Source organism: Dasypus novemcinctus, chromosome 21, assembly GCF_030445035.2.
Source record: "Dasypus novemcinctus isolate mDasNov1 chromosome 21, mDasNov1.1.hap2, whole genome shotgun sequence".
Classification (NCBI taxonomy): domain Eukaryota; kingdom Metazoa; phylum Chordata; class Mammalia; order Cingulata; family Dasypodidae; genus Dasypus; species Dasypus novemcinctus.
This window is the reverse complement of record NC_080693.1, coordinates 60705264-60720553: the sequence shown is the minus strand read 5'-3', so window position 1 is coordinate 60720553 and position 15290 is coordinate 60705264. Positions and strand designations below refer to the sequence as shown.

The 15290-nt window shown below is 47.3% G+C and overlaps 1 protein-coding gene across 1 annotated transcript; it reads left to right on the top strand.

Annotated features, from left to right (window-relative positions):
• The first annotated feature begins 9416 nt into the window (after positions 1 to 9416).
• Positions 9417 to 13316, top strand: LOC101432954 (keratin, type I cuticular Ha1). The gene is made up of 7 exons (XM_004471613.3): positions 9417 to 9891; positions 10095 to 10177; positions 10521 to 10677; positions 11480 to 11641; positions 11736 to 11861; positions 12040 to 12260; positions 12890 to 13316. The coding sequence occupies exons 1-7, from the start codon at positions 9478 to 9480 to the stop codon at positions 13041 to 13043; spliced, it is 1317 nt and encodes a 438-aa protein (XP_004471670.2). The 5' UTR covers positions 9417 to 9477; the 3' UTR covers positions 13044 to 13316.
• Positions 13317 to 15290: the final 1974 nt, after the last annotated feature.

The window sequence follows — 15290 nt, the reverse complement described above, 5'->3', positions numbered from 1 at the left end:
TCTGCAATTCTCCTTAGACTCTGAAATCCTAAGTGTCTCTACACTCTTTCCTTCTATGCACTTCTCACACCAACGTTTCAAACATGTTCCTTTCCCTCTCTGCAGGCTTCCCTGCAACCCGTGTGTTGTGGGAAACTGGCTTACCTGTTCCTTATTGTAAACGTTACACCTATTCTTTTGTAGATGTTGCAGTTGTTAGATGTTGCAGTTGTTCCCTATTATAGATAATGTTGCAGTTCTAATAGCAAACAGCTGCTTGGTAGTTTCCAATAAATACGAGGTGGAAACAAGGGTCGAGGCTCTCAGTTCCCGTAGCCATGAGTCCCCTGCTCCCATCTTTATCTCCTCTCTTGTCTCTCTCTCTCTCTATTCTTTTATTTCATAAAGTTCTGCATTGCCTTCCCTTTGAGCCAACCTATTGCTGAGCAGATCTGAGCACCGCGCCCAGCTCCTGCAACTTGTACCCCCTGTTCTCCTTGCCTTCCTGGTCCTCCTTAGGCCTCCTGTGGGGCCTGCCCATCCACTCAATGCTGACTGGAAAAGTCTGTAGTTCCTTTGTCTCGCTCTCCTCACCTGTTGGACTCACCTCCAGCCAGGCAGACTGAGAGAGGATGTGTGCTTTTCTACTAATTGCTTTCAAATCCAGAAGCTCAGCCCCTGCCCCGGGATTTGTGCTTCTTCTCTTCAGGGCATCTTGGGACCTCCATTCTTGCATTGCCTCCTGCTCTGAGATGTGGCAGGCAGTCTCATTTTTATTTTGCTAATAAACTTTCCTTCTGCAGCACAGTGAGCCCAGAGCCTGCTGGCTGCAGCCCCTCAGCCCATGCTGAGCATGTATGCTCCTTGGGCTGGCTGTTCCGTGGAAGCAGGGACTGTGGTCCAGGACGTCAAGGTTCGCTCACCAGAGTGGTTCTGGGAGATGGCAAAGCCATTGAGGACCGGGGTCAAAAAATGGGACTCCAGAATGTGGCACAGATGAGAGACACCTGGCTTTGACCCACAGAAGCCTGTCTGGAGCCAGATTCAGAGATGGGCCATTTAAAATGCAGGCATTTAGTAAACTCCCCCCTTTATCTGGATGAAGTCACCTGGTCCCGGTGCAAAGGAAAAGCTCAAGTCAGAGCTCCTGCCAGCCCCTTCTAGAATACCCCATGTATGTGTTCATGACCACATGCCCACTAAGAGTAAGACACTGTTTTGGTGGCTTTACAGACATGGTGACAATCCCCCAATAAGGCTGCAAAGAGGGAATGGCTGTTTGTATTTTAGTTGGTGGTGGCTGAGTTAAGACTTGAAGCTTGGTCTCTTTGAACTAGGTCCAAAGCCCATACTTTGGAAGCTTCAAAGGGGAAAAATAAAATAAAATCAAGAAGGGTTGGGGTGGTGGTTCTAAATGTGTGGTCTCTGGGCCGGCAGCATCAGTTCAGCTGGGAACTCGTTAGAAATGCAAATTCTCAGGCCCCTTCCCTGACTCTGAATCAGAAACTCCGAAGGTGGGCCTAGCAGTCTGTGGTTCATCCAGCGTTCCAGGTGATTCTGATGCAAGCTCGAGTTTGAGAACCACTGGGTGAGGGGATTTATCTGGGGACTGAGTCCCTGAGTGGCCCGGCACTCTACAGGAGGGGCTAGCCTTGCTCTCCCAATAATTCCCACAGGTAGGGAATCTCTCAGACATCAATATTGTGCTTTCCCCCTGCACATCAGGAAACTCTGAAAATGTTGTGACAGTAACTGCTGCACCTGTCAGTCTATCAGATCAGCAAAGTTAAAAACAAGCTGACCCACCCAAGCTCCCCAACAGGTTCCACTGGCAAGTCCTTCTGGCAGCTGTCCAGCTTGGACCTTGCAGGCGATAGACAACTGAACCAGAAGCTCCGCATTCAGGCCGCCATGAGAACCTGCGCTCTCGGGAACTCAGCATCACAACTGGCCAAAGAGGGGAAGCAGAATGTCCCCACGCTTGGAAAGATTCAGGCAGGGGGTTTCCAACCCCCTGGGGGAATGCTGAGGGAGGAACTCATGCATCCGATGTGGCTGGGTGAGATGACCTTAGAGCAGGGGTTCTTAACCAGGGGTCCTTGGGGGCAAGGGGTCTGTGGAAAGATTTCAGGGGTCCATGAGCTTGAATTGAAAATTACATAAAACCACTCTTGAGGGGATGTGTTGGTGTGGGTATGATATATTTATTAAATAATACACAGTATAGTATGGACTTAGGACAGGGTCTGTTGTTTTCACCTGACTGGCAAAAGGGTCTATGGAACAAAAAAGGTTAAGAATCCCTGCCTTAGAGGGTCTCCTTGCTCCCAAACTCAATGGCTCCCTGTTTTCTAGGTCTTATTTGGTTGTGAAACTACAAGTATTAAAGTGAAACCAGAAACCTGTCCCAGGAGCTCATTCTTACCTTCCCTCTCTGCTCCCTAAACTCTGAATCGGAGCAGCTTGCTGAGAAATTTACAAGTATAGCTGATGGCTGTTTAGACCTGATCCTCCTGGAACAGGGCTATGGCTGCAGGAGTGACCACAGTCCCAAACCCCAAGTCTGGGCAGTTTAGTGACAACCTGGTTCCTCTCTCTGCCTCCAGGCCCTCTCCAGTCCAGTTCATGTTGACCACTGTCCATGCAGACAGGACTGGTTTGCTTGGGAGGCATCGGGACTTCCACGGTAGGAAGATCTGGAAGGGTAAGGGCTGCCATTGGCCCCGCCCCTATGCCCCTCGCTGTGCATCTGCTCTTTTTCCCAAGTGATAGAGGGGTTTGGACACAGGTGACAGATCCTTTAGGCACTTACCCTTGCATCCAAGAATAGGTCCCATTAAGAAAGAGCAATCTTGACTGGACTTAATCTACCAACAGGCCCAACAATCCTCACCTTCTCCTTTGTACTTAAATAGCTCCTTTCATCCAACAAGTTCAAAGCTGTCCAACAAAATAAACCCATTTATTTTTGCACCATGGCAGTGTAGGCAAGCATTGTTTTTCCCATTTAAGGGAGAAGGAGAGAAGGTGAGTCATTTAGTAGTTGAGGGATTCTTTTGGTAACATGAAATGAGTCAGTGGGGCCCCAGGGTGATTGACCTGAATTACTTAAGTTCACCTCCAATGCCCTGACTGTCATTTATAATAAAAAATTAGCTTTGATGAGACATTGTGTGTGTGTGTTTGTGTGTGAAATGGTTTGGGGTTCTGAGAAGAAAGGCGGGGCAGAGGGGATCATTATGGTTGGAGAAATGTGAAGAGCTTCCCTGGAAACCAAACATCATCACCATCACTCCCACCACCACCACCGTCATCGTCGTCCTCACCATCAGTCATTGACGTTTACATTCCTATGAGCCAAGCACTGATCTAAGCTATAGTTTTTACACATCAACTCATTTAATCCTTATAGCAATCCTGTGACGTCAATGCTATTGTTATCCCCATTTTGCAATGAGGAACTAAAGCACAGAGAGGTTAAGTAACACGCCCAAGGTTTCATAGCTGGTAGTGAAGCCAGGATTCAAATCTAGCAACTGTGCTCCTAACCTCTGTGCTGTACAGAGGCCAAGTCTCAGATTTTGTCAGCAGGAAGACAGAACGATAATTGCCCCATTGTTTTGATTCCTTTTCCTTGAAGGGATTGAGAGTGTTGAAGCTAGAGGAACCATTTTTGGGAATTTATTCCAAAAAGGGTGATGCTAGGGATGAAAGTTCTGCAGTATCTCAAAGAAAGTTTGGAGCTTGAGGATCCAAGCAATTCGAACGGGTGGGAATTAACAAAGAAACCCCTGCCTGTACCAAAACTACTTTGTATATTGAGTAGGAAGAGGAGGAGAGAAACAACCAGAATACCTTATCTATGTTCCTCCTGTGCCATTCACCAGGCACTTTGTGTATTGTCAAATGAAGCTCCCAAACCACCCTAAGAGGTTGGCAGAACTGGCCTCGTGACTTCCATTTTGCCGTGGGGGAAGTTTGGGCAGAAGGAGGCTAAATGACTCCTCCAAGGTCTCACATATGGTGAGGGGCAGTGTTGGGCACACAAGCTCAAGTCTTCTCCTTTCTGGTCCATTGGTCTTGCCCCACAGATCTGCTAACAGCTTTGCTGAAGGTACATCTGGATGAAACTTCACATTCAGACCCACTTTGCGATGCTGGGGTGAGATGGCTGGGATGGATTTTACAGGGAAAAGGCATTTCAGAGGCTGGAGACTCCCTAAGGATAATCTTCTTGGTGCTTTCTCCCATCCTGTAATGTCCCCCCCCACCTCAACCACAACATTTCAGGCTGCACTTTGGGCCTTTGACCATCTCCTGGGCCTGTCCCCCTGGGGAGGCTGGCCCCTTATGCTGGCCATCCGACCTACATCTCCCTTGGCCTGTTCTCAGACAGTTGATACCATGTGCCTCAGTCACTCACACTGGCTAATACTCTCCACCCCAGGGCCTCCACCTCCCTGTTGATCTCTGGGATCATGATGTAGGCAGAAGGTGGTTGTTCACCGGCAAGTCCATGTGCTACCTCTGTGTCTCTCGGCTAAGCTCACCCCCTCTTTTATTTCCCCTTTCATTTGCATGATTTAGCCTTGCCTCTTTTCATTCTTTGACACCATACCACATCCCCAGAATTCCTTCTCACACACACCTGCCCAGAGCCTCTTTCTTATGGGTTTGTGCCACAATGCCTGAGTAAGATATGCAGGAACCACCACCACGCTGAGGTCTCCAAAGCAACGAGATCCAAATATCAAAATACCCAGTTACCATGCCTGGTGGAAGAAAAGGTTGTTAAGGGGATTATGATTCTAATGAGGTCAGTTCTTTGAATCCTACTTAGAGAAAGGGGCAACAATAAAGTTCCTTCAGGGTGCAGGTAAATAATCCTAAACAGCTTCATCCTTTCCACATCTGGCTGAGAATCATGAACTATTGAAGTGACCTGACTTACAGTCTAGGCAGAAGTAGGTATGGGAGGAAGGGGGGTGGGTGAGGGCATGAGCACGCCCAGTCACTTTACATCATATCACAGGGAGGTATATATCTGTCTGTTCGTTCCAAGGGACTGAGAGCTCCTGAGCGAGGGGCATGTCATCTCCCCACCATTTCCCCAGTTCCTGGGACTGTACCATGCACAAATCTAAATATAAATGGCACTTTAATACCACAAACTGATTTTTAATTACATCAGTATTGGTACTTCTCCACGTGTATATCTTATACCTTTTAAACATCTCACCTCTCTAACTTCTGGTTACTTCTCATATATTTTTTTGGGAATCATATTGGTCTGAATTGGTCATAAAAAGATAATCCTTCATCAGAACTAGGATTCTTTTGTTTCATGTTAGCCTCCTGCCCAGTACTAGCTAGGTACAAAGAAACATGTTTTGAATTAAATTGATGTATGATCATGTGTTAAAAACTGCTTTTTGACCTTGAATAAAAGGGTGAAATGGCAAAGACAAATGAGTTTATATGGCTAAGAGTCTTCAAAAAAGAGCTGGGAAGTCATCAGAGGGATCGCGCTTATGCACACCTCAGCAGAACCCCAGAAACAGCCAAAGTAGATACAGCCCTAGGTACTGGTTCTCCTGAGGACTATGGAGGCCCACAGGGTATATGGTTATGGCAGATGGATTTGGAGTTCTGTGCCATGTCAGAGGGCCCTACTTTGGAATTTGTACTCCTGAGAGGGATGGAGCTGGACTCAGATGTGACCTTCCTACACATGCCTCTTCTGTCACTTTTATTGAACCTGTGGTTGGTGCTAGGGATGGTGTATACTCAGGGGACTTGAATCTCTGGACTGCCCATGTGCCAGTTGGGCCCTGAGTCTCAGAAGAGTTGCAACTCGTACTCTCTGGTTTGTTGGACTTACCTAAATCAGCTAACAGGGAGGTGAAGATGGTTAACCACCACGCTGGGGAACCAAGAGTGCCTACAACTGCAAGAAGAACTGCATCCATCATCCACATGGAATCTAAACCTCCTGTTGATATAGAAATGGAGTGGACATCACCATCCCAGGGTCCACAGAATGGAAGAATAAAATATGGATTAGAGTGGACTTACTGATATTCTGCTATAAAACTATTGTGACTAGTAATAGAAGAAAATGTAGCATTGCTGTGGGGAAAGTGGCCACAGTAGTTGCTAGAGGGCAGGGAGAGGGAAGAAGAGATGTGATGTGGGGGCATTTTTGGGACTTTGAGTTGTCCTAAATGATATTACAGGGTCAGATGCTGGACATTATATATCCTGCCATAACCCACTGAATGAACTGGGCGAGAGTGTGAACTACAGGGTAAACTATTATCCATGTGGTGCAGCAGTGCTCCAAAATGTGTTTGCAGAGTGTGATGAGCATGTCACAATGATGGTGGTGGTTGTTGGTGTGGGAGGAGTAGGGTAGGGGGGTGGGGGCTATACAGGAACCTCTTATGTGTTTTTAGTGTAACATTTTTTTGTGATGTATGTATCTCCAAAAAAATAATTTACAAAAATGATGGGAGTGGGGAGGGTGGGGAGTGGGTTATATGGGAACCTCTTATTTTTTTTTTAATGTAATGTTCTGTGTGATCGATTAACTTTAATTTTAAAAAAAGTGTTAAAAAATAAATTGAACTAAATGCAATGGGTTTGCTAGTCCATTGGCTGCTCCATTCCTCCCTGGGTGAAGACAATTTGCAAATATATCAATTAGGAAATAAAGAGAGCATAGGAAGTCCACTCCTTACCTGTGTGAGATCAAGGGGACCTTACAATCCTAGAGTCCCATTGCCCCACTAATTCAAGAAGCAAATTCACTCACGCTTCTGGCAAGAAAGAGGCTAGATTTACAAGGGATGGCAAGATTATGCCTACTCACCAGACTGGCTGTCTCCATCCTGAATTCTTCTGCCATTTCAGATTCTGCAGGGTTGCCAGCAGGGAGAGGAATCTTCAGAAGTAGCCAGCAGCCAACTAGGGTAACCTGTTCTTTCCTGCATCCTACTGTGTGGCTGCTGATCGACCACAGCCTGAAGCCAGTGCAGATCTGACCATCCTGCTTCTTTTTTCCTTTCTCCTCTCCACACTCCTTATTCAGGAACAGGCAGTGTTGCTCCTTTCTGACTTTCCTCTGCTTGGGTGTAGAAAACAGTGCATTTCTCAGCCATAAAAAAAAAAAAAAAAAAGAAATCTCAAACTGGATCATGGAGGTGATGCTCTTGTCTGGACACATTGGAACAACGCCACTTCTTTCAGAGGCTTCACAAACTGTGGTCCCAGTGCCTGCAGACCCTTTATGAACCATCTCCATTTACATCTCCCAGGACACTTGGCAGGTAGGTCACTCTTCTGTTCATCACCTTAGGATGTCTTGGCTGCTTCTGAGCTTTGCATTCTCTAGGTTCATTCATTCAAAGATGGGTGTCTGGTTAGCGTGGTCCTGCAGAGTCCGAGGGTTCATCTCAGGTTTTCTCTTTTTCTCACCTTTATGTTCTTCTCTCTCTTACACATACCTCTCCTTGCCTCCATCTCTCTCATCTCTCCACAAATCTTATATTTGCTTTTTTTTTAGCCTAATCCTTGGATCTTCTCATACTTAAAGACTAAGCATTCTCCTTTGACTAAAGGCTCCATAGGGCTACACCAGCCAATCAGTAGATAAGACCAGGGAGCTTGTGGCATGCTGCTGACATTTAGTCCGTGCTCAGGGTGAGAGCTTCCTGGGTGGGGAGGAAGGAAGGAAAGCCAGTGCTTTGGAGCTGACAAGAGTTGGGAGGCAGAAGAACTGCACTATTCCCGACAACCGAGCTCTCATCAGTCTGAAGCTCGATCTTTCCATTCGTTCCAAGCCTGGGAGATGTGTGATGGAAGCTGCTGCCTCCTAGCCTCACATCTGCTCACTGGAAAGTCTCAGGGATGCCTACCTTGGGGCCCACCTATTCCTTCCCTTTAATTGTTTCAGAGGAAAAAAGAAATTTAGGCTTTATAATAAGTCGTGGCCTTCTTTGTAGTGCTGTGGGATCACTCATCTTAATGGCATTATAATAAGTGGTGATAATGACCTGCAAGAATATTTAAGAAGGACTTTTTATCTGAGACTCAAGCAGAGTACCAGATGAATACTATTATGAAATCTCTGCGGGGAGAAGGACTCCAATAAGTTGTCAATAAAATAGCAGACCTGGCTGGCAGCCAAAGCCACAGCAGAGGGTGGGGTGCAGCCATCCGAGATGCAGGTGGTATCTGATGATGTATATAATTATGTAACTTATATGTATTCAGAACTTTGGCCATCCTTTCCTCAGGCCTTCACCACCCAAACCATCCCCAAACAACATCTGGCTTGCCTGATGAAATCTCCTGCTTATGCTGTGTGTTAGCATTTTCTTTCCCAGTGCCCAGATCCGTGGATTCAATTAGACAGACTGAAGAGTCCCTTTTTATACCTTTGGCTCTTAAAGCAGCTTGCATGTAACCCAGGTGGGCTGGGGGACAAGAAGCCCAGGACAGCGTGTGGTATATCTTTCTGGTGTATCAATTATGCTTAGAGAATTCTGGAAAACATTAGGAAGTTGGACTGGAAACTTTGAAGCTTGATTTTTTAAGTTAAAGTAAACATGGATACATTATGGAATAGAAATAAATTCATGTGGAGGTTTAAGACAGATTTCAGGGGATATCCTGCTTGTGGAGGCCTCTTTGGGCTAAATCTCCTGAACATCCCCAATTGCCCTGTTTTGATGCCATGGATGCCTCAGTAGAAAAGTTAACAATTCATGCCTTTATCTCATAGCTTCCTCCAGAGACTTTCCTAGATAGTTTAAAATCACTTGTATGTATCTTTCAGCTAGTATTTTTCCGCCCTTTTCAAAACTATCCCTTTCTCAGAAGGGATAATTGTTCTCAAATGAAAGATCAAGCCTCTGCCTTTTCTCCCCTCCACAATTCTTTTAGGTGATATAGGAGGCATTGCACTGCCCCTTAAAATACAACCAGCTTTTCAAAAATCTCAGCCATGGCTCAAGTCAAACCAGAACATTTACTTCAAGGTTTCCAAGGTCTGTGGGCTACAGCATTTAAAGATTCTTTTCTTCATGCAGGTAGAAAGAGAGTCCACTGCTGCCACTGAATGCAACTTCTTCTTTGAGTCAATCCCAGTCTCAATTTAGAAATACCAAGTGGGCCAGGAGATGAGTCTGATTATGGGCCTACAGGATGGGCCAACACCCAATTAACGAGGGCACATTCTTGGGCTGGATGTGTGGCCTCTTTGAAGGTCTACCACAAAACTCTGATTTCATGGGTCTACTGCCTAAAGAGGAGTCCTGACTCTGCAAGAAGCCCAAGTAAAGAATTTTATGGGATGAGGGACTCTTCTGAGGAAAGCAAATACCAGATTGAAGGGACTGGCATTTGCAAACAAGTAAAGAAGTAAAAAGAAAAAAGACACACATACTGTGTCCACACCCTCTGTGGAGAGGTATAAATGCTCCCCAGAAGAAGGAGATGCACAAACTCCCAGGAGAACCAGGACTCTTCCTCCTTCCAGGCACCGCAAACCCTGCCAGCGCCATGTCGTACAACTGCTGCCTGCCCAACCTGAGCTGCCGCACCAGCTGCTCCTCTCGGCCCTGCGTGGCCCCCAGCTGCCACGGCTGCACCCTGCCCGGGGCCTGCAACATCCCTGCCAATGTGGGCACCTGTGGCTGGCTCTGTGAGGGCTCCTTCAATGGCAACGAGAAGGAGACCATGCAGTTCCTGAACGACCGCCTGGCCAGCTACCTGGAGAAGGTGCGCCAGCTGGAGCGGGAGAATGCAGAGCTGGAGGGCCGCATCCATGAATGGTGCCAGCAGCAGGTGCCCTTCGTGTGCCCGGACTACCAGTCCTACTTCCGGACCATCGAGGAGCTGCAGCAAAAGGTGAGGGGTCTTGCTGTCATCTTTAAGTAAGAAAGTTGCCATGATTATCAATCTTAAGCCAAGAAGTTGTGTTTCTTGTTTCTGTGTTATCATGTCCCTTCTTTCCCCTTTCTACCTTCAAAATGGCTTTTAAAAACATTTCAAAGAAGTTGATGTTTTCATATTTATTTTCAATCCTCTGTGAGCAACCTCTCTTTCCCTAGATCCTGTGCTCCAAGTCTGAGAATGCCAGGCTTGTGGTACAGATTGACAATGCTAAGCTGGCTGCAGATGACTTCAGAACAAAGTGAGTTGCCCAGAATTAGCCCTGGTGTCCACACCTTTGTGTTTAATGTCTCAAGAAGAGGGATTTCCATAGCTTACTGAATAACAGACCAATCCATTGGTTGTGAAGGAATCTGCAGAGGATTGGGAAAACGAACAAAGGGAATCACAAAAATAGATGAGCTCTCAAACCAACCTGTTAAATTTTGGATCAATATGGGGTCTTAACTGAGCCTCCAGAGCTCTGTCTCCTGGGTCCTACTCATTGGAGATAGTGGGAAGACAAGGTGAATGGGGTTATCAAAGATCATTCCTGTGGGTCTTGAAGCTCTGCCAGTTACTGCCCTGACCCTGTCCTTGTGCAGGTATGAGACGGAGCTGTCCCTACGGCAGCTGGTGGAGGCCGACATCAACAGCCTGCGCAGGATCCTGGATGAGCTGACTCTGTGCAAGGCTGACTTGGAGGCCCAGGTGGAGTCCCTGAAGGAGGAGCTGCTGTGCCTTAAGAAGAACCATGAGGAGGTGAGCCCAGAAATTAGAAATCAAGAGATCTGGTTCAGCCTCAGACTAAGGATGGCTCCGGTGATTTGGAGTAGCAGAATCAAGACTACCAGGCTGAGGATAGATTTACAAATTTCCTTGAAAAACACCAAAACATCATAATGAAAGAAAAAATTAGAGGGTGATGAAACCTATCCATGGTCCCAGATAGGATGTATCTTTCACTCACAACTGGTGCATCACTGGAGTTTCCCATTGTGTCACCATCTGCTTGTGATCAGTCACTGAACTGTAGAATGAGGCCCAGCAATGCTTTATTAGAGCTGTGCAAAGTCACTTCTCTCCTCCAAAGTCCACAGCACCAGCCCTGAGGAATCTGAATTTTTACCCTTTCCAGGTCTTGGTGAAAAATTATCTGAGGCTCCTCCTCCTGAGGAGCCAAGATATGATCTTATTTCTTACTTAATGAAAAAGAATTGTTTAACATGCCGTCTGAAATTGTACAGTCCATTCTTTGTATCCAGAGGTCTTCTGCAACCATTCTAATCTGCAAACTGGGAAAATTGGGTATTAGTTCATTCTTCAGTGGCATCCAAGCAAGTTCCTGGGAATTCTTTTGGAATCCAAGCTGCTGGCACAGTATAAGTGAGGAGGCTGTGCCACATGGAGCTCAGGGCACTTTGCTTGAGCTATCATAGACTGTTCCACTAAAAGTTTCTTTTCTGAGGAAATAAACTATCAGGGCTTCAAGAGGCAATGTCATTTCTCAGAAAGTTTGCTCTTCATTGAGGATAGTCCCTCTCACATTTTTTTGTACCCACAGGAAGCCAACTCCCTGCGTAGCCAGATCGGAGACCGCCTCAACGTGGAGGTGGATGCGGCGCCCACCGTGGACCTGAACCGTGTGCTGAACGAGACCAGGTGCCAGTACGAGGCCCTGGTGGAGACCAACCGCAGGGACGTGGAGGAGTGGTTCATCACGCAGGTGGGCGCCTAGGCACGTGGCCACGCAGGACCGCGGTCCCTCGGGGCCTTGGAGGCAGCGCCTGATCCTGGCTTCTCCCCTTTGGACATTTTAGACCGAGGAGCTCAACAAGCAGGTGGTGTCCAGCTCGGAGCAGGTGCAGTCCTGCCAGGCTGAGATCATCGAACTGAGGCGCACGGTCAACGCCCTGGAGATCGAGCTGCAGGCCCAGCACAACCTGGTGTGTGTGGCTCAGACCTGCCCTGCGGTGGGAAGGGCCGGGTCGGGGAACGGGAGTCCCGGGCATCCCCTGGGGACCAGGCACTCTCCTTAACCTGGACGCTTGTGGCTTCTTTGGAACCACGTAGAGAAAGGCTTAGAGGAGCCCCTCCCTGATGCCCTTCATGTTCCCACCACAGAGAAACTCCCTGGAAAACACGCTGAACGAGACCGAGGCCCGCTACAGCTCCCAGCTGGCCCAGGTGCAGTGCCTGATCAGCAGCGTGGAGTCCCAGCTGGCGGAGATCCGGGGTGACCTGGAGCGGCAGAACCAGGAGTACCAGGTGCTGCTGGACGTCCGGGCCCGGCTGGAGGGCGAGATCAACACGTACCGGGGCCTGCTGGAGAGCGAGGACTGCAAGTGAGTATCCAGCTGGAGGTGTTTGATAAAGCCATATGCACAGGAGTGTCCTGCTGATTGGACTCCATTCAAAGATTGCACGCCTGGGAATGGAAACCATGCCTCCCCTCCAGACATGCTCAAACAGAACTCAGACAACACAGTATGACCATCATTAAAAATATGAAGTTGTCTGATGGCAAGAAGAGCTTGATACAAACTGAAATTGTATAGCCAATTCTTTGCATCCTAGGGTAATATTGACATGTGATCAATGATATTTCCTTCATTTTATAATACTGACTGGTATAGAGAGAGCATTTTCAACCACTTACCTATCTGACCTTATAATAACCACTAGGCAGGCTGGATCAGTCAGTATCCTTCCTACACTATAGGTAAAGAAACTGGAACTTGGAGAAATTAAACGACTTGCCCAAGGTTATCAGCTAGGAATAGACGAAGTTGGGACTAGAAGCCAGATTTTTGGAGTTTCTGTTTAGTGCTCTGGCCAGTGTACAACAGGGAGGCCATCGTTCTCTGTTACAGACCAGGATGAGTCCTGATAGACATTTCACTCTTGGGGTCTTGCTGGTATATGATTTCGAACCTCCCTCAACTCACCTTTCCCCACCATTCTTTGTCTCCAGGCTGCCGTGCAACCCCTGCGCCACAACCAATGCATGTGGCAAACCCATCGGGCCCTGTGTCTCCAGTGCCTGTGCCCCCTGCGGCCCCCCTGCTGCCTGCATGCCCTGTGCCCCCCGGCCCCGCTTCGGACCCTGCAATTCCTTTGTGCGCTAGAGCCCAGGGACTGCCAGCGGAGCAAGGATGCAGGGTCCAGGGCTCCAGAGCGCTGACCCGGCCGTGGTTTGTTCGATCAAAGGGGCCTGAAAACACAATCTGCGTGGCTACAGTGGCCCCAGGAAGGCAGTCAAGATCACCAGCCACCCCAGCCTACTCCAGATCATCCCCTGACCACTGTTTCCTTCAGCGGGGTCTGTCTCTTCCTCTGCTTGCTCAGACAATTCTCTGTAGTACCACTGGCCCTCCCTTGTAAACGCCTAATAAACTTGATTTCCCTGGCAAAGCTGAAATCTTTGTCATTGATATTCATTTGTTTCAACACACTTATCACTTGACTACTCTATAAAAAAACCCCTTAAAATCAGGCCGTATAGTGACCTGACTCTTAGCTGCAAGAGCCATTCTGTGCCTGGCAGGCAGATGGCTGGTGCTGCACCCTAGACCTGTAGCTGAGGCTGACCAGCTCTTGCCTACTTGTCAGAAAGCTAAACCCCTTGGCCAAGACCCCCCAGCAGGCAGAACATCAGGAGATAGGGCAGTGCAGTGGCTGCTGCCACCCCTTGACCACTCCTGCATTTTTCTCACACTGTTCTCTTGACCTTGACATCTCCCAGAGCAGCTTGTATCCAAATATGAACCCAGGAGGTATGAGCTGGGGGCTGGAATAAGGCTCTGGAAAACTCACCGCTCTTCAGTGGAAGTTTTGGGTTCAGCATTGTATTATTCTGGCTTGTTGGTTGTCCAGGCAGCCTCAGGAACTCCAAGAAAACCCTTTGACTTGCCCTCCGTGCCCCTGTGCAGGTGGGATCATCATCATCCTGGGTTTAGCTATTTTCTTCCTTCTCCGGCTCTGTTAGACACAGTTATCAGCTCTTCATTTGCTGCTTAGATCTTTCCCAATTAAATTCATCCACTAGCTGTTGAATACCTTCTCTCTGCAGACATTAGAAGGCAGGGCGGGGGTGACATATAGACACTGTCTCTGGCTGCAGGTTCTTTACAGTTTGTTAAGGGGGATAAAATAGTCCTCAAATAGGGCCACTTCATGGCACAGTCTTGTGGAATGCAGCAGTAAGGCTGGTGCTGGAAGCAAGCCTCTGAGCAGTGAAACGAACAAGTGCTAGGGGCTGAGGGCATCAGGACGGGCATCTTTATTTACCTCTAATAAAGATCCACTGAGGTGATAAGCTCTGACTTGCTAAAACCTCAGAGGATCACTTTGAGGTAGAGATCAAAGACCAGTCAGATCTCTTTCCCCATTATATAGGGCTTTTGGGGGGCACATATCGGACTCCACTTTGGTAAAACAGCCCTGTGTACTGAGTAATCAAATAAGTGGGGATGATGATTTCTTTTAAAAAGCAACTATTTTTTTCTACTATAATTTCTCCCTTGATCCTTATTATTAAAATTCAAGCTCCAGCATGGATTCAGATTTGAGTACCCTGTTACTTTTGTGAGAAGTCCCTGCCCTGGAATTCTTTCTCTGCTATGATTTGCCGCTGTGGTTGATGTCCTACAAATCTGAGGTCAAGCTCAAACCAGAGGCCCTCTCTAAATTTGCTTGTTCCTTTATTCCACATCCTGGTTACATATATTACTATTTAATAATACAAAGTAATACTCATAGCTCCCATGGTAGGCAGAATAATGTCCACCCCCCTCCCCCCACCAAAGATGTTCATGTCCTAATTCTTGGAACATGAGAATATGTTAGGCTACATGGGAAAGGGACAATTAGGGTTGCAGATAGATAGAATTAAAGTTGCCAATCAACTGATCTTAAAATAGAGAGATTATTCTGGATTATCTGCTGGGGATGGGGGCAATGTAAGGGTGCCTAAAAGTGGAAGAGGGAGGCAAAAGAAGAGAGGCAGCGGGAGATGCGACTATGGAAAAAGTCAGAGTGATGTGATGTGAGAGGACTGGACCATTCATTGCTGACTTTGAAGAGGAAGAAAGGATGACATGAGCCTAGGAATGAAAGCAGCCTCTAGAAGCTGGAAGAGCCAAAGACAAGGAGCCTCCCCTAGAGCCTCCAGAAAAGAATGCAGTCCTGCCAACATCTTGATTATAACCAAAATCTTGGTTTTAGTTTCATATTACAATTCTGACCTACAGAACTCACAGATAATACATTTATGTTGTTTTACGTTTGTGGTAATTCATGACAGCAGCAATAGAAAACTAATACAGCTTCTGTCTATTGAATATCTACTATGGGTTAGGCGAAAATACTAGGAG

Bases quoted from the DNA above. Each gene is read 5' to 3' on its own strand.
- LOC101432954 (XM_004471613.3), top strand. From the start codon at position 9,478: ATGCACAAACTCCCAGGAGAACCAGGACTCTTCCTCCTTCCAGGCACC. The intron at 10,678-11,479 runs GTGAGCCCAGAA...TTGTACCCACAG, and splicing joins TTAAGAAGAACCATGAGGAG to GAAGCCAACTCCCTGCGTAG. The intron at 11,862-12,039 runs GTGTGTGTGGCT...TTCCCACCACAG, and splicing joins TGCAGGCCCAGCACAACCTG to AGAAACTCCCTGGAAAACAC.